Genomic DNA, 27,794 nt, shown 5'->3' on the forward strand with positions numbered 1-27,794 from the left:
CTTTGGCTTAACGACTTTAATATAACACAGGACACCATAAAACTCCTAGAAGAGAACATAGACAAAACATTCTCTGACATAAATCATGGCAATGTTTTTCTAGGTCAGTCTCCCAAGGCAATAGCAATAAAAGCAAAAGTAACCAAATGGGACCTAATCAAATTTATAAGCTTTGGCACAGCAAAGGAAAACAAAGAACACTTATGAACTGGGGGAAAATATTTGCAAACAGTGTGACTGACAAAGGCTTAATTTCCAAAATACACAAATAGCTCATACAACTCAATAACAAAAAACTAACAAACGAATGTAAAATAATGAGCAGAAGACCTAAATAGACATTTTTCCAAAGAAGACTTACAGATGGACAATTGACACATGAAAAGAGGCTCATTATCCCTAATTATTAGAGAAATGCAAATAAAACTGTGTTGTGGTACCACTTTACATTGGTCAGAATGGCCATCATTAAAAAGTTTATAAATAATAAATGTTGGAGAGTGTAGCAAAATGTGAACCCTCCTACACTGTTGGTGGGAATGTAAATTGGTGCAGTCACAATGGAAAACATTATGGAGGTTCCTTAAAAAACTAACAGCAAAGTTACCATATGATCTAGCAATCCCACTCTTGGGCATATATTTGGAGAAAACTCTTATTCGAAAAGATACAAGTGTCCCAATATTCATAGCAGCACTATTTACAATAGCCAAGACATAGAAACAGCTTAAATGTCCATTGACAGATAAGTGGATAAAGATACGGAAAATGTATAAAATGGAATATTACTCAGCCATAAAAAGAATGAAATAACACCATTTGCAGCAACATGGATGGACCTAGAGATTGTCATATGAGTGAAGGGAGTCAGAGAAAGAGAAATATCATATTTCTCTTATATCATATTCCATTTATATGTGGAATCTATGATGCAAATGAATTTATTTACAAAACAGAAATAGACTAACAGACATAGAAAACAAATTCATGGTTACCAAAGAGGAAAGGAGAGTGAGAGATAAATCAGGAGGTTTCGGATAAACAAACTACTATATATGAAACAGATAAACAACAAGGTGCTACTATAGAGCACAGGGAACTATGTTTAATATCTTGCAGTAATCTATAATGGAAAAGAATATGAAAAAGCATATATACATAGCTGAATCACTTTATTATACACCATAAACTAACACTATAAATCAACTACACTTCAGTAAGATTGCTTTTAAAAAGAAACAATCCGGAAGTGCGCTCGGCGGCCCCGCGGATCTGTCTCTTGCTTCAACAGTGCTTGGACGGAACAGACCCAGGGACGCCCCTTGCTCCAGCCTCCAACCATCCTCCAACCTTTTTTCCAGTCGCAACCTCCGGAGTCACCCACTCAGCTGTCCGCGATCACGGGGACCAGCCACCATTTTTTAACTCCTTATTATTACCGACCAATCATGAGCTCCCAGATTCGTCAGAATTATTCTACCGAGGTGGAGGCTGCCGTCAACCGCCTGGTTAACATGCAACTGCGGGCCTCCTACACCTACCTCTCTCTGGGCTTCTATTTCGACCGCGACGATGTGGCCCTGGAAGGAGTGGGTCACTTTTTTCGCGAATTGGTCAAGGAGAAGCACGAGGGCGCGGAGCGTCTCTTGAAACTGCAAAACCAGCGTGGCGGCGGTGCCCTCTTCCTGGACGTGCAGAAGCCATCTCAAGATAAGTGGGGTAAAACCCAGGACGCTATGGAAGCAGCCCTTCTCCTAGAGAAGAACCTGAATCAAGCCCTGCTGGATCTGCATGGCCTGGCTTCTGCCCGCGGAGACCCCCACATCTGTGACTTCCTAGATGAGGAAGTGAAACTCATCAAGAAGATAGGTGAACACCTGACCAACCTCCGTAGGCTGGCTGGTCCCCAGGCTGGGTTGGGCGAGTATCTCTTCGAAAGGCTTACCCTCAAGCATGACTAGGAGCTTCTGGAGACCAGTGGCCATTGAAGAACCCACCTAACATCAGGGCTGCCTGAAGCCCCTCTCTGCAGCCACTAGGCAGCTTTTTAACACCCTGGAGCCCTCTCTCAAGCCTTGGACCAAATGGAAACAATAAAACTTTTTGCAGCATAAAAAAAATAAAAAAATAAATAAAAAATAAAAATAAACAATCCAGTTGTTTATCTCTAGGGGAGTAAAAAGGCATAGGAACCAGAGATCAAATTGCCAACATCCGTTGGATCATCAAAAAAGCAAGAGAGTTCAAGAAAAACATCTATTTCTGCTTTATTGACTATGCCAAAGCCTTTGATTGTGTGGATCACAACAAACTGTGGGAAATTCTTAAAGAGATGGGAATCCCAGACCACCTTATCTGCCTCCTGCAACCTTATCTATCTCCTTAAAAAGCAGAGACATTACTTTGCCAACAAAGGTCCGTCTTGTCAAAGCTATTTTTTTTTCCAAGTAGTCATGTATGGATGTGAGAGTTGGACTATAAAGAAAGCTGAGCACCGAAGAATTGACGCTTTTGAACTGTGGTGTTGGAGAAGACTCTTGAGAGTCCCTTGGACTGCAAGGAGATCCAACCAGTCCATCCTAAAGGAAATCAGTCCTGAATATTCATTGGAAGGACTGATGCTGAAGCTGAAACTCCAATACTTTGGCCACCTGATACAAAGAGCTGACTCATTGGAAAAGACCCTGATGCTGGAAAAGATTGAAGGAGGGAGGAGAAGGGGACGACAGAGGATGAAATGGTTGGATGGCATCACTGACTCATGGACCTGAGTCTGAGTAAACTCCGGGAGTTGGTAATGGACAGGGAGGCCTGGTGTATTCCAGTCCATGGGGTTGTAAAGAGTCAGATATGACCAAGCGACTGAACTGAACTGAGGGGAGTAAGGAAATAAACTTCACAGTAGAATAGTATGAAGCTATAGAAAAGAATGAGGAAGCTCTCTACATACTGATATGGAAAGATCTCTAAGATACACTGCTAAGTGAAAAAAAAATATAGTGTGCTACCTTTTGTGTATGAAAAGGGAGAAAATAAGAATATATTATTTTTATTTGCTTATTTTTGAATAAAATACTGGAAGGACACACCCACAACTAACACAGAAGATAAGGCTGTGTGAAATGAGGAATGGATGGGGAGAGGGGTGGGGGAAAATTTTTTTCAATATATATATTTTTTTCATATCTGGTTTTAACTATGTGAATGTGCTATCCTATGTTTTTCTAATTACTTTTGAAGTGAGTTTAAATAACTAGCTGGTAGAAGGTTGTACAATCAATTATTACAATAAAAGCAACAAAAACACAGTGGCACCAGTTACCCCTTACGCACCAGGCACTTTCAGGTGTGTCTTATTAAATCCTAACTATACCCATGTCAGGCAGGGAGCCTTATTCTATTTATAGATGGAGAAACTGAAGCTCAGAGAGGTTGATACTTGCTTGAGGTCACTCAGCTTGTAAGCAGAAGAGTTGACGTCCCAGCTTGTATCTCTCTGATTCCAAAGCCCACACTTTTGGCCACCAGGCTGCAGTGTCTACAAACCACGTTTTTTAATTCTAGCACTAGTGCTCTCAATATGACAACATAGCTTGTTGTACACAAATTGTTGACAGATTAAAGTGAGAGACAGATTTGCTAAGTGAAATATAAGTATTTACCCTTTTTCTGCCAAGCTCTTTTGCGAGGCTTTGGAGAACCTGATTTGGGGACAACTCATTGTTTCTTAAATCTGTAAAATTTGATAGTCAAAGCAGATTCATCAGTATTTGCACCACAGAATTATATTGACAGGTGCTTCCTTACTGCCCCAGGCCACAATCTGAATCCTGACCTCCTGAGTTCTCCACCTGCCCTCCAGATCAGTCTCTAACATTTACACGGTCTGGGGCAAGGGAATTCCCAGGTGGCGCTAGTATTAAAGAACCCACCTGCTAATGGAGGAGACAAAGAGACTCAAGTTTGATCCCTGAGTCGGAAGATCTCCTGCAGCAGGGCACAGCAATCCACTCCAGTATTCTTGCTTGGAGAATCCCATGGACAGAGGAGCCTGGTAGACTACAGTCCATGGGGTCACAAAGAGTCAGACATGACTGAAGTGACTTAGCACACACCTAGCACACGGCAAGGATGTAAATGGAGACCTATGTGGATTTCCCTGGGGGTCCAGTGCTAAGACTCCACACTCCCAGTGGTACCCAGGGGGCCCAGTTTCCATCCCTAGTCAGGGAACTAGATCCCACATGCTGAAACTAAGAGCTCACATGCTGCAATTTAAAAAAAAATGGATTCTGGAAAAAAAGATCCCATGTGCTGCAACTAAGACACAGTGCAGCCTAAATAAATACATATATAAATAATTTTAAAATTAAAAAGATAAATGGAGATCTATGTGCCATAATTATGAATATTTATAAGGAAAACCAACCTAAGAAACTGTGGAATATATTCTATCCAAACTACTTTTACAAATATACCTTCAGAACCATGTGGAAAGTCAAGTTTGAAGTTAAAATTCTTGGGTTCTTAAAGGCTCTGTGCCCAATCATGATACTGCAGAGAGCCCTGGTCCCCAGACCATGAAATATGCCCCTTTCTCTTCTTACCTCTAGGTCCCCTCCTGGTCTCAGACTCCCAGCCCACATGCCCAGGCTCCATTTACACACCTCCAAACAGCCACTCCTTGGTCACACTTTGGGCCTAGAGGTATGCATGCAGTGGCACAATCTGTGCTACCCAAGACCCAGGAGGAGACCCACACAGACCCTAGAAGAAAGCTCAGAACCCTTGGGAATTCCAGGACTGTGTCTAAATGGTGAGAAGGAGGCCTACAGCGGGGCATGGCCCCTTGATCTCTGGGAGTCCTCACTCTGTAGGGGTGCTGAGACCAGAGGAGAGACAGGAGGCAAAGTCCATTAAAGCATGGAGCCCAGGGAAGGAAGCCCTCTTTCTTGAGCCCCAGAGAAATACTGCCTGCCCTAGAAGTGTCCACAGAAGCGATCCTAGGACTTGGACCAAATTCAGAACTCAAGCCCAATCAGACATTTACTGAACAGGAGACAGCAGTAAGGAAAAAGAATCACAGGGTTCACGATAAACTCATGTGTTAAGACAAGCAAACAGTGTGGGAAAACGACTCAGTAGACCCCAAATTTCACTGCAGTGGGGCTGTCTTGGACATGACTAAGCTCGATTTCAAAAGATGAGCAGGTGAGCAATGATGAAAACTTACCTCTTTCCTTCTTGTTTTTAACGTTTTCAGAACAGTTAAGCCCTGCACACACATTGTTCACACTGGAAATCATTTACTCCTAGTATGAAAGTTCAGTTTGTTTGGACTCTGTAAGTAAAAGGAACTAGATGTCTATCAGTTTCCTAAAATAATGGGGGTTTGTTGTAAGGTTTTGTTGGGTCAGATTATTACCGTAAGTGGATCTCTAAACCTTCCTCTCTTCCAACACCACACACGAGTCCAGCTGGGTCTGCTTACACAGATCCCCACCCCTGTATTGCTAAATCAGATTTTGGGGATTTTGAAATGCAGAATGGGGAGAAAAGGAAAAGAAGGGGGAAAAACTAGAAATCCAAAGACTGGATCTGGGGCAGAATTAGAGTTTTATGTAGGAAAAACATTTTTTTTTAATTAATTGGGAGTTTGGGATTGACATGTACACACTGCTATATTTAAATTACATAACCAACAAGCACTGGGAATTCTGCTCGATACTCAGCAATAACCTAAATGGGAAAAGAATTTGAAAGAATAGATACATATATACGAATAACTGAATCATTGCCATGCATCTGAAACTAACACAACATTGTTAATCAACTCTATTGCAAAATAAAATGAAAAATTTTTTGAAAAATTGGGATGTTTGTGGGCTTCCCCAGAGGCTCAGTGGTAACGAATCTGCCTGCAAACGCAGGAGATAATAGGTTTGATATCCGGCCTGCGAAGATCCCACAGGCCTCAGAGCAATTAAGCCCGTGTGCCAGAACTATGGAACCTGTGCTCTAGAGCCCAGGAGCCACAGCTACTGACGCTCACGTGCCCTAGAGCCTGTGCTCAAAACAAGAGAAGCCACAGCAATGAGAGGCCCATGCACCACAACTGGAGAGGAGCTCCCGCTCGCCACAACTAGAGAAAAGCCCATGCAGCAGCAAAGACCCAGCCCGGCCCCAAATAAATAAATGAAACTATTTTTTAAAAATTAAGATGTTTTATTTTGGTCTACGTGTCCACTTCACAGTGTTTGAGATCTACAAGTTGCAGACTGAAGTCATGTTGAAATTAATTTAATTGCTGGGACACATTCTGTTGGTGGTGACTTGGTTATCTGATGAGACCCTGTGGGAGAAGGCTTTATGAGCTTACAGGTGTCTGTAGGAATAAGCATTTGGGACTCTCACATAGATGTGTGGGAACATCTATATTAATACATCCATGGTTATCAGAACATAATGCAACAATTTTAGAGGTGGTTTAGGATCAAAAGCAGCTTCAATAACTCTCATCAACCACTATATGACTCTATATACCCACATCTTGTCTCTAATCACCCCTGCCACTACCAACTGACCAGCCAGGGTTTTCCTCAGTCCCTGGCTCTGATGATTTCATGCCCTCTGCATGCTAGCCTCTTTCTGTGTGTATTTTTTTGGTTCCAGCCATTGGTTGAAAATTAAAGCAGTTTGCAAATCTTCTAGTTCTCTTCCTTCTAAGAAAATAAGATTGTGTTTACCAGCCCACTAGAAGTTATGTGGGGCCATATGATTCTCTTTGGCCAGCGCAGTTGAGTAGAAGTGACACATGTCAGCTCCAGGGGTAACTTTAAGAGTCAGGATGTGCTTCACCACGCACTCCCTGTGTCCTCTGCTGTGATCATGGCCAGGATGTCCCAGACAGTGGCTGCTCCATCAGGCTGAGTCTCAGAGTGAGGAAGCTGACATTGACATTGGAAACTGAGCACCTAGACAACCTACAACAAACACGTGGCCCAAACAAGAAATAAACCTGTTTCCTTCAACCATGGAGATCTGGGGCTTGTTCGTTACTGCAGCAGAAGCTAGCCCAATTAGCCCTATAAATTATTCTAACGTTCACTGAAGTCAGCACCACTGACCCAACCTTATCCCATTTGATTCTGCTTCCTTCCATTATCTGGCTCTCTGTGTACAGAAATAAAACACAAGAGAGAATCTGTCTGGTCCAACTGAATCACCACCAATCTACTGGGCAGAACTCTTATACCACAATACTTTACAGGCCACTGTCCAGACCATAAACTGATTGTCTTGGGCCATGTGTCTCCTCCAGGTTCAGCCAGCCTTGTTGCCAGAGGACACAGTTGGAGGGGGCAGAAATGATCAGTGACACAGAGCATGGCTACACATGCCTACATAAACACCTAGAACTCCCCACTCAGCATCAGTCAAGGGTATAGTAATCCAGAAGGGCCTGTATGTGTAGCATGAATGTCCTCCTCAGTAAATTATAACCAATATAGAATATAGGACAACAAAACAGAAGACTTCAAAGAAGTTGTGATGGATTCTACGGAGCTGTCTTAACAATCATTTCCCATCTTCCTCTTTCCTATTTTAGTTTGCCTTCTGCCAACGGTCAGCTTCCAGAGTTTTACAGCTTAAACCTTTTAAGGTTTATTAGCCCAGTGTTTCCGAATCTTGGTGCACCAGACCTTTCACTTCTGAATCTTGTTTGGGGATTTGGGAGGAAGGGTATTTGTATGGAAGCTTTATCAAGGAAGAAGACAGAGTGTACAGCTAAATTTGAATTTCAGATAAATAATGAATTTTTTAGTATAAGTATGCCCCATGCAATATTTGAGAAATACTTATACTATAAACATTATAAATTCAAATTTAACTAGACCTCCCTGGACAGGGAAACCAGGGACAAGGGCAGTGGCTGGAGGGAGGCAGAGCAACATTTTTAAAGTTCCCCTAGTGATTACCACTTGGGAATTAAGATTGAGAATCTCTGGTCTTTCTCAATCCATCCTCAACCTCGTGGGATAAAAGTTATTATTTTCTATCATTAGAGCTCTGAGTAAGTGTAGAATGGAATTCTTCTTTTTCAAATATACTTTAGATGATGGATTTCACATTCATTCACTTCTGCTTTTCCCCTCCATAGCACTGTGAAAGCAGTGACTGACAGCCGTAGCATTGACTTTATGAGTGAATAACACATAGTCTCCCATTATGGAAATGCCTACCACCTCATTTCTGAATTAGGCATCAATTATGACAATTGTGAATGAAGAGAGAGAGGAGAGCTGATCTCTGAGTCAAAGTCACAGTGGGGGGGAAAAAAAGAATAAAATCCAAGTGTACCACTAGATTTTAGGTTGACACTCAATAAATCTGATTTAGAGTGAGCCAGTCATTTTTCCTGACTTCCGTGAGACATAGCTCTCCATGAATGTAGAATCTTACTAGGTTACACTGATTTGGCAAAAGCTAATGTAATCAGAGGAGATCCTGGATTGAATCTTAATTTTTGGTTTCTGCAGTTGATTTTAAAAAATAATTCAGGGGGCAACTGGAGTAGAACATACAGCACTGTGGGATTACTGACTCAATCGTTTAAGGAAACAGGTAAGCTACATGCTAAGGTTATCAAAGTGAGATGAAAATATTAGGTAACCTATGATAAAATTCCCTAGATAGGACAAAACACTGTGATTCACAGAAAAAGATGACATTAGTTATAGTGACTTTTGAGACCACATTATAAATTCCTTTAAAATATATTTTTATAAACCTTTCCAATGATTAGAGTATTATAACTTCATTATGAGATATTTTGAAAATACAGAAATTGAAAAAACAATTCAGAATTTCACTACTCTAATAGAACCACTTTGTGCATTTATATTTTTTCACCTTGAGGAGTATCTTTATTTGATCTAATGCCTTTTTTTTTTTTTGGCCATGCCACACGGCTTGTGGAATCTGTTCTCAGACTAGAAACTGAATCTGAGCCCCTAGCAGTAGAAGCTCAGAGTCCTGACCACTGGACCACCAAGGAATTCCCTCTAATGCTTTTTAAAAATCTTTTTAAATTATTTTAAAAGATTTTTATAATAGTTGATTTATGGGCTTCCCAGGTGGTGCTTGGAGAAGGTGATGGCACCTCACTCCAGTACTCTTGCCTGGAAAATCCCATGGACAGAGGAGCCTGGTAGGCTGCAGTCCATGGGGTTGAGAAAGAGACGGACATGACTGAGCGACTTCTCTTTCACTTTTCAATTTCATGCATTGGAGAAGGAAATGGCAACCCACTCCAGTGTTCTTGCCTGGAAAATCCCAGGGACAGGGGAGCCTGGTGGGCTGCCGTCTATGGGGTCGCACAGAGTCGGACACGACTGAAGTGACTTAGCAGCAGCAGCAGCAGCAGCATGCTATAGTCCATGCTCTAAACCATTACCCCAGGCTCTCCTTACTCTCTTTTGTTGCCCAAGGCATTAGCAGGCAGAAGAGGTATTACCAAACCAAACTTGGGTCTGCTCACCTGCCAGGCAGAAGAGCCAATGTACTGATACTGGGTTTGGGCAAAGGAAAGTACAGAGTTTACTGTAGGACACCAAGCAAAGAAAATGGGCAGCTAATACTGAAAAGACCCGAACTCCCTGAAGGCTTTCAGGGAAGAATCTGTTGTCAGCCACACTGCGGGGCATGCAGGATCTTAGTTCCCCGACCAGGGACCAAACCTGTGCCCCTGCAGTGGAAACATGGGTGTCCTAACCACTGGACCACCAGGGAAGTCCCAGGGAAGAGTTGTTAAGAGCAAAAGTAAGGATCAGGGTTGACTTTCTTCTGACTGATTGGTGGTGAGGTGACAGGGCAATGTTTTAATCATTAAAGTGTTTTAGTCACTTTCTGGTTCCAACCAATCTGGGTTCTATGTGTTTGTGATCAGCAAGCACCTGTGTGCACTGATGATGGAAGGAATGTGTATCAATATACACTAGCATAAAGAGTGATCCAAATGACTCTTTGGAACTCAGGGGTGGCCTAGGAAGCCAAAGTCTTTTTCTACAAGAAACAGGGGACACAAAAGGGGCTTTTGTAACGGGGAGTGCCCCACAGAGTCCTACTAGGTTTCAGTCTCCCCTTCTCTTTGATACTGTTCAATCCTGAAGGGAACAGGCACAGGATAAGCAGGAGAGTAAAGTTTTGGATAGAGAGGTTAATTATAAACTCAGCAGGGAAACTCAGTTTCAGTGGTATTTCATTTGGGTCACTGTTCATGCTGATGTATATTGAAACATGTTCCATCGTCAGCACACACAGGCGCCTGCTGACTCATCACCTCCCTCCCCCAGAGCCCCTTCAAGACTGGCTTGCTTTCAGCTACTTCCACCCTCCTCTTTGGTTCAATCTGCAACTCTCTTGCTTTACGGAGCCTCAGGCACTCTGCTTACCTATATAACGCCTTCTCTGCTCAGCTACAACCTTCTACCACAATTTCTTGCCGCCTTCCCAAGCAGTGCCTGGGAATCCCCTCTCCTACCAGATCAAGATCTCACAACCGATCTGAGATTTCTCCTCCTATCCCACTCCCAGGCTTGGCCATGGGAGGCAGGGCAAAGGGATGATCTCCTCAGGGACCCACAGTATCAATACACTCCCTTCTCCTTCTCTGATTCCCCTCTGCCTGCTCTGGGAGGTCTTTATTTCTCGGGGAGGAGGTCTTTATTAAATCAGAGGTGGGTGAAAATTTCATCTCAACCCCAGATCTTCCTAAGTCTATGGTTCAAAGTCAACCATTGAGGCTGAAGCTTTTAAAACTCAAAACCACATACACAAAGAACAGACTGGTGGTTGCCAAGGAGGAGAGGGTTGGGGGAAGGACAGGGTGGGAGGTTGGGGTTAATAGATGTAAGATTCTACATAGGATGGATAAACAACAAAGTCCTACTGTATAGCACAGAGAACCATAATCAATATCCTATGATATACCATAATGGAAAAGAATGTTTATAAAAAGAATATATATATATATGCATATCTGAATCACTTTGCTATACAGCAGAAATTAACACAACATTTTAAATCAACTATAATTTAAAGAAAAAGCTCAAAATCCAAGAGTTGGCTTCTGTTTTTACCCTTGAATACCTTCATTTTCCAAAAATAAAAAGTGCCAGAGAATTCACAGAAATACTGGAAATGATATCTGTTGCTGCATGTTATTGAATAAAGGCTGAAACCTTTCACATAACAGTTCATACTCATAACGTGAGGCTCAGACAGTAACGTTCCAGAAAAATACATCTTATGTACCTATTCATGTGTATTTAATTAATGATGAATTAGTTAATCAAATATTTACTGAGACACCTATAAAACACTGTATTTTTTGAGGTTTCTCCAAAGAAACAGAACCAACAAGATGTGTGTGTATGTATATATATAGAGAGATTTATTTTAAGGAATTAACTTCATGTAATTGTGGAGGCTAGCAAATCCAAAATCTGCAGAGTAGGCCAATAGGTTAGAGAGCCAATAAAGAGAGCTGCAGTTCAAGTATGAAAACCATCTACTGGTGGAATTTCCTCCTCATCCAGGGTTGTCAGTCTTTTTATATTAAGGCCTTCAAATGATTGGAAGGGCCCACCCCCATTATAGAGGGTACTCTGCTTTACTCAAGGCTATTGATTCAAATGTTAATCCCATCCGAAAAAAAAAAATGAAACAAAACCCACAAAACATTCAAAGAAACTTCTAAAAAAAGTGTTCAATCAAATATTTGGGCACTGTGGCCAATCTGACACATAAAATTAATCATCACATCACCTACTCAGTTGCTTTTCACTGAGGTTGTAACAGAAAAGACAAACATGGTCCCTGACCCTATGGTATTTTCTCAAAAATTCATTAATTCAACAGTTCCACAATGTAGACAAATTCAAACTCAAGTGCAAAAGACTGAAGCCAGATCCTCTTCAAATAGCAAATATTGATAAGAAAGAAAAAGAGGTAAAAATGTCTCTGGGTGCCAGAAGCAAGAGGCTGGGTAAAAGATAGCAGAAAGGGATTCTGTTACCCTTGAAGATGAACTTTAAAACAGCCACAGCTTTATTGGGGTCATTTCTATTCACTCACTCCCTCAACTAACTAAGTCTTCCAGGAGTGGGTAGCCCTCCTTTACCACTTGTGGATTGGAGTAGTCTGGAGAGGCTTCATAGAGGAGTGGTGTTTAAGCTAAATGTTCAGTGACCGCCAGAGAAGCCATACGTAAAGACAAAAATGGAAATGCATTCCATCTGGGGAGGCATAAAGTGCTCCCTAAGCCTAGGGCACAGAGAGCAGTGGCACAGTACAGGCACAAAAGAGGTAAAAAGTAGATATGGGACCTTGCTTCCATGCACACTTGAACTTAGAGTGAGAAACCATGGAAAACATTCAGCTGGAAGGAAATGAGATCACATAGAACTTTAGAGAGATCACACTGGCCAAGAGTCCCGGGGATGGATTACAGCGGGCCAAGACCGGAGTCAGAGACCATTAGTAGACGATTAAACTGTCCTGGAGAGAGACGATGAGGGCTTGAAAGTGACACTGGAGAGGAAGGAACAAGATTGGGAGACCCATGGGGTTAGAATAAAAAGAGTTGAAGCCTTATTGATTGTGGGGAAGAGAAAGAGAGAGGCAAAGAGGGAGAAATTCGGTTTGGACAGTGTCATCCACGGAGAGAGGAAACACAAAGAAGAGCTAGTACAGGAAGAAAGAAGAATTCTAATTTGGAGTGGGAGCTTCCAGGAGAAGTCCTTTTCTACCAGTGGAGCTGCCTAACTTCAAGTGGATCACAGGCCTGGCCAAGGAGATATACAATCAGGACCACCACAGAGAGGGTATTTCCACCCCACAGTCCTGCATCACATTAACCCAGGGTTCTTATATAATCCACCATCAGACTTCCTGTCATTCTGCATATGGTGGATTAAGAAATAATTGGATTACATGTCATCATCTAATTCATAGCTGACAGTTTTGTATTATTCACGTTAATGCTTAACACAACTTTATGAATCAGTTCTTCTATAGTCACTAAGTCGTGTCCAACTCTTTGTAGCCCCATGGCCTGCAGCACACCAGGCTTCCCTGTCCTTCATTATCTCCCAGAGCTTGCTCAAACTCATGTCCACTGAGTCAGTGATGCCATCCAATCATCTTATGTTCTGTTACCCCCTTCTCCTTCTGCCCTCAATAATTCCCAGCATCAGGGTCTTTTCCAATGAGCCAGCTCTTTGCATCTGGCCAAAGTATTGGAGCTTCAGTTTCAGTATCAGTCTTTGTCATGTATATTCAGGGTTGACTTCCTTTAGGATTGACTGATTTGATCTCCTTGCGGTCCAACGGCTCTCAAGGGTCTTCTCCAGCACCACATTTCAAAAGCATCTACGGAGAGACTAAGTAAATTTCCCCAGTGATATCTGGCTAAAAATCAGTAGAGTCAGGAACTGAACCTTGGTAATTATTTGAGCTGATTCATAGCCATAAGATTAAGGCCAGGAGAAAGCAACTACTCAGACTTGGTCTAAGCCATATTTTATTTTTAGACAATGAAACTACTGAATAATTTAAGGATCTCTTGCCTTCTTCCACAAAGTAATGCCAGTATAAAGCTCATCTGATTCATAATTCATTTTCTAGATGTGAGATGAGATGTTATACAATTTTCCTTTTGCTTTTTTTCCTTAGTGTTATAGTAGAAACTGAAAGAGTACTTTCTTTAGTTCATGAGGACACTGCGACCTCCTGCCCTTTTAAGCCAAAATGTTTGCTTGTCTTTATGAGCAGAAGTAAAAGCATTGCTCTTTTCTGAACCCCTGGAGGCCCAGTGGTTAAGAATCCACCTTGCAATGCAGGGGATATAGGTTCGATCCCTGGTCTGGGAAGATCCTACATGCCTTGAGCAACTAAGCCCATGTGCCACAACTACTAAGCCGGAGTGCCCAAAGCCCATGCTCCACAACAAGAGAAGCCTGCTCACTGCAAGAAAGAATAGCCCTCATTGCAATGAAGAGTAGCCCCTGCCACAACCACAGAAAGCCCGGGTACAGCAACAAAGACCCAGTGCAGCCAAAAATTAATTAATTAATTAATTTTTTAAAAATGCGTTGTTCTTTCCTTCTGTTACATGTATGCTGACAGGACTCACTGGATGTATTGCACACGCAATATTTTAAATCTCTTACGTTCCCTTCTGCTTGGGAAAGACTACTGCTTGGTAAAGATAGTCTTTCTCCTCCCCCTGGATGAAAACCTAGGCAGTCTCCTTGACATTCCCACTCATTTTTAGCTAATAAAAATTCCTAAAGCCACTTTAAATTGCAAACCCATCCTTAGGTGAAGAAGTGAAAATGTCCAGTACAATATATTAATAATCTCTTCAATCCTTATTGAAAGATTTGCCTTCTCTTCCTGAAAGTAAACACATGGTCTTTTCTACTCCTTCCTAAACTGGCATTTCTGCTTCTCCTTGAGCTTGATCTCTTTGATTGGCAGAGTCAAATCAAGGAAAGAGAAGTGGAAGCCCTCCCCAAACTGCTCTGACAACCCTCTATTTCTCCCAACACTTATACTCTGTACAAGTACCTATAACAATGTATGTATCATTCTAACTCTCATACAGCCTTATATCCTCAGCACACAGTAGTTCTCAATAAAAATTTGTTAAATGAATGAATGAATAAATAAAAGAGGACTTCTCTGGTGGTCCAGTGGTTAAGACTCCGTCTTCCAATGCAGAGGACATGGGTTTGATCCCTGGTTGGGGAACTAATATCCCACATGCTACAAGGTGCGACCAAATAAATTAAAAAAAAAAAAAGCAATGGAGGAAACTACATATACAAAGTATGAAGTTCTTTCTATGATTTAAAAGTAAATTATATTGGCTATACTCCAATAAAATATAAAAAGCTAAACAAAAACCCACATAATACACAACTCAAGGGCTGGACCCTAATGTAAACTATGGATTTTAGTTAATAAAAATATATCAATATTGACTAATCAAGTATTAAAAAAAAGTAAAGATGAAACTTCCTCCACAACTTTTCGACATCCTAGATTATCATGAACAAGCCAATTGCTAAGTATGATTTAAAGACCTGGAGGTAACTATGGTACAAAAAGCAAAAGCATTACTTGGTTTCTTCTAAGGAATTAAACCAAGAATAAGAACACATGAGTCAGGGATCTATTAGTTTTCTTTAAAAGCCTTCTGATACTTGATTTCTAAATATGTATATCGTTATAAAAATTAAGATATTTAAAAACAAAGATTAGTCAGTTTTAGACCTCCTGTACTCAAAAGCAGCCTGCAAGTATGTTTGACCTCAGAGGCTTTAGTAGTTTGGTTTTTTTTGTTTTTTTTTTTTCAAATTTTGTGCCCTGAGTCCTGATTACCAAAGAGTTGTTGACCCAAAGCCAAGTAGACAAACAAACAGAGCTGTGGACTTTAAGAAGGCAGTTCCAGTGGCTCTAGACCAGTTAAGCAGGCATACTGAGTGGTGTGGCAGCCGTAAAGAGACCAACTAAATCAATTAACTCGATGGTTTTCATGAAGACCTCTTCATATCAAAACTTCTTTATTTATATGCATCTCCTCTGATCCTGTGGCAATGAAGATTGACATCCACACTCATATTCTACCAAGAGAATGGCCAGACCTAAAAAAGGTAATGGTGATTAATTTGCTGAATTATTTCTAAAGCTTCTCCTAGAATTATTTCTAGGGTTTCTCAATGCCTCTATTACAGAATGATGTCTTCTTTTGGGAATTAGATGTTAAATTTCTCTGCTTCAGGAAGTTTTTAAGTTATTTGGTAGCTCTGATTTCCTAGTTTTTTAGATTTCATATTTACTTTGAAAGAAACTTGATTTTAAAAGTAAATATTCTTTAAAAATCCCTTTTCCCCTCAAATGAAGCATTCTTTAAAACTTCTGGACAATATAAGTCAAGCAGTTTTACTTCCATTTAAGTCACTTATTCAGCTGCTAGAAAGATAGGTGGCACTTACAGAATTTAAAGTTACAGTTTCAAGTAGGAGACTATTAAAAACTAAATGTGATAGGTTCCCAGGACTTCTAAAACATATTTCCTTTCCAAGATGTTGAAAATAAGTTTTGGAAGCACCAAATGATAGCTTTGTAGAATTTTTTTAATCTATTTTAAAACACTGTCTAAAACCTTCCCTTTTTGATCTTTAAGCTGTAAATTCTTGTTATGAACTAGAGAGTAGGAGCATAAAAAAAAAAAAACTAGCGGAAATGACATGAAACCTCTGCACAATGAATGTCTCTCAAGACTTTTCTCTGTGTTTCTCAAAAGATGGCAATTTCCTTTTGCCATTAAAAACTTCTAAATGAATACTAAAAAAGAAAGTGGAGAACACGAAAGAAATTTAAAATTGGTTTGAGTTTTACTCAGGCTAAGTATCAGATTTTACCCATTCAGCCTTCTCTAGTACTTTTAGATGACTCATAATGTTCCACCTATTTTTATCCCAAGTGAGGAAAAGTGAATGAACCCAAACTCTAATTAAAATGTGGTTTCACTGTTTCATTGTGCAGACAGAAGAAACTCTTTTCTTCTCATAGTTGTCTCCTGGGAGAATGGTCATTTTAAGTGTTTCTTTGTCCATTGGTATTTTAGGTAAGATGGATAGTGGACGTTATAGATCAAAAATCACAAGTGATGCTAAATCATCTTTGAAAGGTTTTCCTATTACAGTTAATGGTAAGAACTAACCCTATTGGCTCAGCGATAAAGAACTTGCCTGCCAGTGCAGTTTCAATGCCTGGGTCGGGAAGATCCTCTGGAGAAGGAGATGGCAACCCACTCTAGTATTCTCACCTGGGATCTCCCATGGACAGAGGAGCCTGGAGGGCTGCAGTCCATGGGGTTGCAAAAGAGTTGGACATGACTTAGTGACTAAACAATAACCCTATTGAACTGCTGCTGCTGCTGCTGCTAAGTCGCTTCAGTCGTGTCCGACTCTGTGCGACCCCATAGACGGCAGCCCACCAGGCTCCCTCGTCCCTGGGATTCTCCAGGCAAGAACACTGGAGTGGGTTGCCATTGCCTTCTCCACCCTATTGAACTAACCCCTCCAAAAGGAGCCTAAGTGCCTACATGGGAACTTGATGTTCTGAATGCTGTTGTCCTCGTTATATTTTATTATTAAAGTGTAGACATTGTTCACAATGTTAGTGATGATCAATCGTTAGTAGCCTAAAAGGGTACCTCTTCTTGCTGAGGGGAGAAAACTTCCTACCTGGTATCCCATGTCATAACCCCACCTCCCATGACCTGCCTCCCACCAGAAGACTGCCTCCAGTTTCAGCAGAGAACTGGTCACCAAGAGCTGCAAATATCTAGGTGTCCCACCTAATGCCAGGCCCTGAAGGCACCGCCAAAGCTGCTCCAGAAGCGCGAGGACGCAGAGCATGAAGAGGCTATAAGCACAAATGCATGCGCTGTAGGCTCCCCACACACAGGTTCCACTGTCTCTTGATGTTATGCCTTCCTATCTTCCAGTTATGCCTCAGAAGAGGGGAGGGGCGTTCTATACCCATAAACTAGGATTTTATCTAGCAGTCTTACATCCTGCAAGCAGATAACTGATGCACTTTTTTAAAAGTTACTGAAGTACAGTTGATTTACAAAGTTACATTAATCTCTTCTATACAGTACAGTGACTCAGTTATACATATATATGCTTTTTCATATTCTTTTCCATTATAGTCTATCACAGGATACTGAATATAGTTCCCTGAGCTATACAGTAGGACCTTGTTGTTTATCCATCCTGTATATGACAGATTATATCTGCTAATCCCAAACTCCCAATTCTTCCCTTCCCTACCTCCCCCCACCCCCCTGCTTTGGCAACTACAAGTCTGTCCTCTGTGAATCTCTTCTTGTTTTGATAATTGACATACGTGATGATGATGGTGGTGGTAGTAATAATAATCATAATACTCTTACACTTCCAGAGAGCAACAGAGACATGTAATTAGATTCACATAACATCTTGTGAATTGCAGATAGGATTTCTATCATTAGCCTGGCTGGACAGATGAAGTCACTAAGACTCAGAAATGAGCCTAGAATTCCAGAGCTTCATGGGGCTGTGGCGGCCATTCCAGAGCTCTTTGTCCACACCCACCCACCCTCAGAGAGCTGGTCCAGGACTGCATTACTGCTGGGTGGGATGTCCCTGCTTCCTTCCCTCTGCGCCCCAGCCCCCAAGGCCACCCTTGACAGCAGTCCCCTTCCCAATTCACCACACCCATGTAAACCATTGAGGGCTTCCTCACAACAGGTGATCTGTTATGTGGTAGGCATTTCCATTGGAATGTAGGCAAGTTAGTCATGAAACAATTTGCAGAAAACAGATTCTGTATTTTCGAACCGGGAAGAGTGAGATCAATACATCTAAATCATCCTGGGATCCTTCTCTCTCCCTATTCCCAGTCTATATGATCAACTATATCATCAGTCTATATGAATATTAAAGTGACATGAGTGAATAGCAGATATGCCTTGGTGTTCATAGAGTTCAACAGTTCTAGCAGATTTTCCTTTGTCTTCAAATAGTCTCTTGTAGGTAAAATGTTATTTCAGAGCATCAGTCTCTGATCTTTCCTTAGCATTTTTTCAAGCTTTCCAATAAAGAATGAAAAAAATAAGCCAGCCCTAGTTTCATTTTAGAAGATGAAGCCCCTCTGGAAGAATGGATATCTCTTTTCAAATCTGCCTTTTCTTGTTAAATATTAATAGACACGCTTCAAATACCTTGACCTCCTTAGTCAGTGAAGAAATAGAAAAGCAGAATCAAACGCTTGGCTTGACGATTAACCAATGATTACAAAGGACTAGGATTTGAGAACTTTTTTCATTTTCACTTTCTAATAATGAGTGTAGTCAGAGTTAGAGTTAAGATCCTTGGCGGGGGTGGTGGGTGGAATCCGAGGTGGAGAGAGAGCAGATTCAGGAGGGCGCACTTGATTAAATTGTTCCTGATGAATCAGGGACCACACTCTGGCCCAAGAAACCTGTGTAAAAGGTATTTGGGGTTGATGCACAATGATATTATTCCTAACAACAAGAAGGATAATAAGATTTCAGCTTTTTCCTTCAGTAAGGCTTTACTGCCCACCTACTCTGTGCCTGACAGTAGGGCTTGCAAAGATTCTTTTAATTTTAAGGGGGCTTTTACTTAAAGATTACGTATTTACATCTGCTTTCATTAGTAAGGATTCAATTGCACTTAATCACTGTAATGTTTTTAGGAGAGAAAATCCCAGACAAAACTTGACTTTTAAATATCTCCTCTGAGAAAATAGAGATCATCACCCGGGAATTCATTAGTCACCTCACGAGTGTGAGGTCCCCAAGACATTAAAAGTGTCATTAAGTTCATCAGCCTCTGATTCACATCTAGCCACTTCAGAAACACAACTCTTGTATATGGAACTTAATTTCCTTGAATTTAATTTTTTTTTTTTGTCATGGCCATAAATGCCCATGGGACATTGTTCAGACTCAACATTTTCAGATGGTACATGCCTCCTTGTCATTTGCTCTGACAAAAACTACTCCCAAGGTCATAAATTTCAACTTTAGCCTCTTTCAACCTAGGATGAGACTTGACGGATCGTGCGCAGCCCAGATTTGGAACAGATAAAGTTGCCACAAGTAGATTAGGCCTTTGTAAAGTTCAAGGGAAGTATAAAGTGTTCCAAAGTGTTCCAAGTGCTTTCCAAGACAGGGAAGGGAGGAACGCAGAGTGACAAAGGGCTCCTTCTTTCTCTCCTTAGTGGAGGGTGTGCCTTATTTCAGAACCTCAGGACGGAACAGGCTGTCACCACCACGCCACCCCACTGCCATCATTGCCTGTCACCACCACCACCATCATCCCTGGTGCCACCACTGCTACCAAATTCACCTCCACAACCATCACCACTGCCGCGTCATGCCTCCAGTACCGCCGTGCCTGCCGAGACCACCACCACCACCTCTGCCTCCCCTTGCCATCACCGCGGTCACTGCCATTATCATTGTCGCCATCATTGTCACTGTTAGCATCGATGAGGCCCTTTCTATAAGCCAGGTCTGGTGTCGATAGCTTTCTCTGAATTGTTTCAGTTACTTCCCTCAAAACCTTATGTCACTAAGACTCCCGTTAGCCTCATTTTATACCTAAGAAAACAGTGACTTCAAGACGGTAAGTTGCTCCAAGAAAGTAAAGGATCTTGTAAGAGGAGGGTTGCATGTGTGACAAGGTCCCCCCATTCTGCCTCTGCCTGCCATTCTGCCCTTCCCCAATGCAATGTCTCTCTCACCTGTGAACTAACGGGTTAACATTCCACAGGGAATGAAGGAAAAGTAAGAGCGTGAGGAAGGAGGGGAAAAAGGAAGGAAAGAAAGAAGGAAATAAAGTCTTTTCTTTCACATTAAACTAAGCTTTCAATGGCGAATTTCCAGTTCCAGAGTGTATTTAAGTTTACTCTAAAGTGTAACTGATTGAGGCCATTCCAGCCCTTCCTCCAACACATTCTGGGCAGCTTTATCCAGGGGAAGACAGAAGTAAAACACAAGGGGACCGAATGCATGAAGACAGTGGGAATGCACCACAAAGGAGAAACGGGGTGCAGGAAGGAGACATGCAAGGGGTCCAAGGTAGACAGGGCCCCTTGCATGCCCAGCCTACTAAGCCAGCTCCTCCTGTGTCACTTGGGAAGCAGCAGGTAGATTTCCACAGCTAATGTGATTATTTGGAGCTAAAATTCAAGAACAGACCTTCTACCCAGGTAGAATAAAGTTGGTAGAGAATTGACCAAATCTGAAGTCTCCTGGGGAAGAATCCAGGGACAGACTCAGAAACACACGAATGCCTCTGTGCTTCAAGCCCAGACCTCCCCTCTCAGTCTGGAGGTGAGAGGGAAGCCAGGAAGGAAGAGATCTGTGAAAACCTGGCTCCCTCTCAACACAACCTCCCTGCGCCCTGACATAAGAACCAAACTATCGTCACCTCTTCTCATCCAACCACAGCAAGCCAGGATCCTTGTGGAGTTCATTAACTCTGCCCGTTTTTGCTGACAGGAGCTGTTGACTAAGCCCTTTACATCATGGTCGCTGGCCTCCATGCCCTCCCTGTGACCTCACTCTTTGGGAACCATTGCGTTAGAGCATGGAAATACTGCACACTGGAGGTTACACTCCAATCCAATCCCAGATTTCCTTTCCAGGCCCCCTCCCATGACACTGCCTGACCCAGGCTGAGTGTTAGCATTCTCCTCCAGGCTCCCAGGGCACTTGTGTGTCGCTCTGGCACTGCAGGTCTCACACATGATGAGGCTCTTCAGTCATCCACCCAGCCCTGCCCAGCGTTGGCCTCTCAAGACTGTGTTCCCTTCTGTTTTATTTTCTCTGCCCTAGAAAGGCTGGTCATGGTGGGACTCCATGAGGGTTTGACGAATGAATGAATGAATGAACACACAGAATGAGATTTTAAAACATATCGTTAACATGAGTCATATATACCTATGTTCTTAGGCAAAGTTTTTCAGATTTTTTTTATTCATGACCCCCAAGAAAAAATATATTTCATATTGTGACTCAGTACAAAGATTCATTTACATAATGGAAATAAGAGTTTCCAAAACTAATAGGCATAGAAGGCATTCTATCCTATCCTATTTCATCCTATTCTATGCTATTGTATCCTACTTTATTCTATTCTATTTCATTATATTCCACTGTTTACTATCTTAGCTTGAGTTTTCCAAGAAGCAGACTTTGAGATAAGGGTTTAAATGCAGTTAGTTTACTTTGGAGGTGATCCCAGGAAACACCAGTAGAGTGGGGAGATGAGACAGAGAAAGCGACACAGCTCATGAAAGTGTAGAATGCGTGCCTCATCTCAGAGCCACCCTGCCCAAGGGGCTGAGAAACAGTGTATGCTGTTTATATACAAATGCCCTCAGTCATGACTGAGGGATCTGGGGGACAGGCAAGAAAGCGGTCACTAATTTCCTAGTATTTCTGATCCTCTAGAAGTTGGTTAATCAAAGTTGGCTCCACTGGCAAAAGGGAAAAACTTGTCCAAAAATTGTGAGTGCTTTTGCTTGAAAGAGGGCTGGTGTTCAGAGAAGCACTACGGGGAAGGAATATGGGTAGGACACCAGTGGCATCTGTTACACATACTGTTTCATGTTTTCAGAACATCTGGGTTATTAACCACTAAATTGATTTCATGAGCTACTCACAGATTGCATCCCACAGTTTGAAGAGCAGGATTAATGTTCTAAGATGGTATTTCCTGAAGAGTGGTCCTTCCATCCTGTACTGCTAGTGGTCTGAAAAGGATTTTAGATGGTACACAAGCAAATATTTTTTAATGTTCATCCTTATTCAGAAATTGCAGGGACTTCCCTGGTGGTCCAGTGGTTAAGACTCCACACTTCTACTGCAGCGGGCATGGGTATGATCCCTGATTGAGTAACTAAAATCCCACATGCCGCATGGCCAAAAAAATAAAATAATGTGTATAGACCAACCTAGATAGCATATTCAAAAGCAGAGACATTACTTTGCTGACTAAGGTCCGTCTAGTCAAAGCTATGGTTTTCCAGTAGTCATGTATGGATGTGAGAGTTGGACTGTGAAGAAGGCTGAGTGCCAAAGAATTGATGCTTTTGAACTGTAGTGTTGGAGAAGACTCTTGAGAGTTCCTTGGACTGCAAGGAAATCCAACCAGTCCATTCTGAAGGAGATCAACCCTCGGATTTCTTTGGAAGGAATGATGCTAAAGCTGAAACTCCAGTACTTTGGCCACCTCATGCGAGTTGACTCATTGGAAAAGACTTTGATGCTGGGAGCGATTGGGGGCAGGAGAAGAAGGGACGACCGAGGATGAGATGGCTGGATGGCATCACGGACTCGATGGATGTCAATCTGAGTGAACTCTGGGAGTTGGTGATGGACAGGGAGGCCTGGCGTGCTGCGATTCATGGCGTTGCAAAGAGTCAGACATGACTGAGCGACTGAACTGAACTGAACTGAACTGATAGATGAATTAAAATTTTAACAAATAAAACTAATTTTTAACATGCTGTAACATGCATTAGGGGAAAAAAAATAAAACTAGCACTTCTGTGATAAGGGATTTTCTTCCTGAAAATTTCAGGAAACAATCACCTGATCTGAATATAAACATGGAATAAGTGGTCACGGGCATGGGGAAGGAAACGGGAAGTTGTTTGAAAGGATGGCACTTGGATGCTCTGGCCCAGGGACTCCGCTTTCTTGCAGGCTTCTCTGCTGTGGTCTTCTAGTCTGATTGTTCTCCCCTTTCCCCACAGAGATTCGGTTATGGAGGCTGGGTGCAGCTCCAACACAATGGCAAGGTGAGTGTCTCCCAAAGAACCACTGTGCCTCAGACCCCTGGACAAACTGAGTCTGACACCTTCTTGCACTCGGTCCTCCAGGGACCCCCAACTCTTTTGCTCTCCAACTGAGCTTTATAGTAGGCAGCACTGAGGTTTCCCAAAGTATTTTGAAAAATGGGTGTAACTTCAAAGAGCAGCATTTAGAAAGACAAAATTGAAATTGGAGAAGCCATGAAGAAATCTCCCTCTCTCTCTTTTTTTTTTAATTCTTTGCCCTGGAACCAATTTTAGCATTGCTATGCCTCAAGTAAGCGACCTAGCTCTCTCCACAGTTATGACAGTATATTAAGGCCGACCAAATAAATGGAAGAGTTTAGGTTTGAGCACAGGTGGAGAAATTAAACATGGAGACAAAAGCAAGAAGAAGCCACTGTTATTAAGGGTGGAGTTTAGCCTGAGGAAAGAGCAAGAGGAGGAAGGCTTGGGGCAAAACATTTAGCACATAATGAGGCCTGAGAGTGAGCTGCCAACTAGGGGTCCAGGCCAACCTCATTCTCAGAGGCATCACATGCCCTCGTGGAGGGCAGGGGAAACCTTCCTGAGCTTCCAACAAAGCACAAACATGACTAAGTCAGCCCTGAAGGACTGCGGGTATGGGAAGACCAGGGGTAAGGCACTGTGACAAGATAATGACCAGGTACTGGAGGGTATAGATTTGGGCACCAAAGATTTGGAGAAGGCCTCCTGGAAGAAGTGATGCTCTTTCTGAGTCTGGAAGCAGAGGTGAAGGTTTGCCCAAGGAATAAAGGGAAAAAAAAAAAAAAAAAACAAAGACAGGGAGCAAAGGCATAGGGATATTAAACATCTGTAAGCTCAGAACTCAAGCACTTGGCTAGGGCTGGTATCAGCATTTCTCAAAGTATGGGCTGCAGTCCAGCAAATGTGTCACCTGGGAACTTGGGAGAAAGGCCAGTTCTTGGGCCTCATCTCAGACCTACAAAATCAGGAATGCTGTGGATTGGGCCAGCAATTTGTATTTCAACAAGTCTCCAGGTGATTCTGATATTCACTCAAGCTTGAAAACCACTGGCTCTATCCACTCATTCACTGATTTTTATTGACACCTATTTGATGCCAGGCCCACCAGGCTAGACACGTGGAATATGCTGGTGAACAAGACAGACATGCTCCCTGCTCAAATTCTAGGGGCAGCAAACAAACATAATTGCTTCAGCGGATGGAATAAAAAGCAGTGCTGGAACAAAGGGTGACTGGGAGATTTATCTGGGCTGGCTGGTTGGGGAGCTAGCAAAGACTTAAGATGATGAGAAGGAAAACCCTGGAAGAGTGTCCCTGGATGAGGAAATAGCAGTTGCAAAGGCTGCCATGTGAGGAAGGGCTGTATTCAAAGAACAAGAAGAGGGCAGTTTGGCTAAGATGTAGTGCAAGGGGGAGATGGCAGGAAAAGAGGCAGGTAGGGACCAGATCATGGACAGACTTGAAGCACATGCTAAGGAGGCCAGATTTTCGTCTCAAGGCAATGCAAATTCCTTGAAAGGTCTTAATGGCTTAAACAGGTCCCCTGGGGACTTCCCTGGTGGTCCAGAGGTTAAGACTCTGCACTTCCAATATGGGGAGTGCAGGTTCGATCCCTGGTCAGAGAACTAAGATCCCTCATGCCATGCAACATGGCCAAAAAAAGAAAAGCATTAAAAGGCCACCTAGTGTACTCTGTCAGGGTCAGATAGAGTCATATAAGAGTTTGGGGCGAAAGGTGGTAGGAAGAAGCTGGAGAGGTAGGCAGAAGCCTCATCAAACGGGGCCTTGGGGGATGGGCTTAGGCTGTTGTACTTGATCCTGAAGGCAGTGAGGAATCATTAAAGAGTTTTTTTATACATCAGAATCTCTGGGGCAGCTCATTCTCACCCTCATCAAAGACTGCCCACTAAGTGCCAGTTTAGACACCAGACTGCACTTCTCCCATGAAAGTGACAGTTCCTAGCCTGGGAGCTGGTGATCTAAGCTGGCCTTCTGCTCATGCTCAGTCATCAAGTCATGTCCAGCTCTTTGCAACCCAACAGACTATAGCCACTAGTCTCCTCTGTCCATGGGATTTTCCAGGCAAGAATACTGGAGTGGGTTTTCATTTCTTCCTCAAGGGGATCTTCTCAACTTAGGGATGGAACCTGTGTCTCCAGCATCTCCTACATTGGCAGGCGGATTCTTTACCACTGAGCCACCCGGGAAGCCCTAAGCTGGATCTCAAGTCTGCCCAAAAGAGAAAATAAGCTGAGTGGAGATGATGACAAGGCCACTAGGAAGCCCCAAGTGAAGGATGAGCAGCCTGTAACTTATTTTTTTTTACTCCATGTCCCAGGCTGCAGTTTCTACCCTTCATAACTAGATCTGAATGGCCTTCATTTCGTTTTTGTGTCAAGAAAAGTTTGGTAAACATAACAGCAAATCTCAAAACAAAAACAAAACAAACAAAAAACCTCAAACAAACAACAAGAAACCCAAGAATGAAAATATTTCAAATCAAATCTACCACTTGCATAGTTCCAGCAAAATCGGATATAACAGTTGTCTAATCAAAGTGATATTCTCCTTTCCTACATTTCAAAAACAAAACAAATCAAACCAAAGCAGAATTAAATTGGTATTTTTTAAATAATTACAGTGGTCAGGGATCACACTCACTGGAAAATAACATATAAATACATACAAATTGCAAATTCAGCTTAGAGCAATTCCTTTTTATTTACCTACATTCCTTTTGTGAATAATGTTTTCTGTCCCCCATCCCATGACTGATTTACCTCAGAGATTCCTATTTCCCGAAAGGTATTTCCCAAACACATCTTTGGTCTGCCCTATTTGTTTCTCTTCTTAACCTTTGATTTTTCAATGCTTTTGGAATGAATCAAGGGGTATTGTTTGCCATGGTAAAGCCTTGTTCAGAACTGAAAAACATCATTTGTCCTTGGGTTGAAATATTTGGTTGAAAATTTCTAAAACTATGTACACCTTCCTCTCAGGAGCAGCATGGGGTAGGGTAGAATTAAGTGCTAATGGCAGGAACACCCCGCAGCATTTAAGGGAGGCCAGATCCACAGCCCAGTTCAAATACATGGGCCATCAATGTCTGAGCGTTTTTCAGGCCCTTGAAATACAAACACACACCATTGGGATCACACTTAGTATTTTCACCCACACTATTCTGTGTGATCTTCAATCATCAGGTTCCTGCTCTCAAAATGATTTCCCTCTCACTGGGGAGCCAAGAAGACACTCAAATGAATAAAGAACATACATACAGACAGTAACAATATTGTGCTATGTAAAAGAGTAAGGGAATTCAGGGGGTGGGAAGGGCAAGACAGCGGGCAACTTTCATGAAGATAAAAAAACCATAGGACTGTAGGCCTAGGGATCGTCTAGTCCAGTGTTTAGTGGGTTGCAACCCAACAATGAGTAATAATATGAATCCAGTGGGTTAGGACAGCTTTTAAAATAAAATACATTACAAAAGAAAATAGCAGAATGTATTGTTCACGGTGAGGATAAGTGTTGTTTCATGAAACTTTTGTCTCAAGTTTGTATCTTTATAAATAGATATATACAGATGTACTGGGTCACTTTGGAAAATATATTCCTTATAATATGGGGTTCTCAGCTAAAATCGACTGAAAGCCATTCATTTTTCCCAATGTCCTTATTTCATGTTTTTATTTTTAAGGTTAATTTTCCATTACAAAAGTAGAATCTGAGTAATTTCTCCTTCTTAAATTTAAGTTGTTGAAGATAAAGCTATAGTTTTGTTGGATCAGCATTCCCCATCCTCAAAAGTAATTCCTATTAACAGTCTGGTGGGTATCTTTCCAGACATCTTCCTATGATTTTACTTATATATACATGCACCTATATAAAAGGACATAGGATTATTTAATATGTTTACATATATATATTTTAGCTAAGTCAATCAGGTTCTAAACAGAAAACAAACAAAATACTTAGGGTATTTCGAACAGAGTTAACAAAGAGCCTATTTATAAAGGTGTAGACACATGATTAAGTTGTGGGGATAAGCAGGGGTTAGATGATGAACCTACTTAGGTCAGGTTAAGGGCTTTGCGTTTTATCTTCAGGACAATAGAAATCCATTCAAGAGTTTCCAGTGGGGAACTAGGAAGGTCTGATTTAGGGTTTTAAGAGTTTACTCTGCTGCTTTGTGGAGACTGGATTAGAGAGGAACAAGAGTGAAAGCAGAAAGAGATCAGGCTTGAGGCTGCAGAGTCATTCAGATGAGAGAAGATAGGGCTTGGACCAAGGCTGGAGCAGTGGAGATGGAG

General features: G+C 42.0%; 1 protein-coding gene and 1 pseudogene across 7 annotated transcripts in view; both read left to right on the forward strand.

The window, feature by feature from the left end:
* On the forward strand, positions 1,386-2,104 carry LOC108633422 (annotated as a pseudogene). Its single transcript, XR_001917064.1, has one exon. The product of XR_001917064.1 is annotated as a ferritin light chain pseudogene (transcript).
* The window catches only part of ACMSD (aminocarboxymuconate semialdehyde decarboxylase), a 63,190-nt gene continuing 50,892 nt past the window's right edge, over positions 15,497-27,794 (forward strand). For 3 of the 6 annotated variants that reach the window (XM_013969992.2, XM_013969999.2, XM_013969997.2), the window contains exons 1-3: positions 15,497-15,722; positions 19,870-20,162; positions 23,416-23,460. In XM_013969992.2, coding sequence (XP_013825446.2) covers positions 15,704-15,722; positions 19,870-20,162; positions 23,416-23,460 — 357 coding nt within the window. In that variant the 5' untranslated portion in view covers positions 15,497-15,703. The remainder of the gene's footprint in view (positions 15,723-19,869; positions 20,163-23,415; positions 23,461-27,794) is intronic. The other 3 variants (XM_013969990.2, XM_013970003.2, XM_005676200.3) reach the window with 3 other exon arrangements.

This window comes from Capra hircus, chromosome 2 (assembly GCF_001704415.2).
Source record: "Capra hircus breed San Clemente chromosome 2, ASM170441v1, whole genome shotgun sequence".
Classification (NCBI taxonomy): Eukaryota; Metazoa; Chordata; class Mammalia; order Artiodactyla; family Bovidae; genus Capra; species Capra hircus.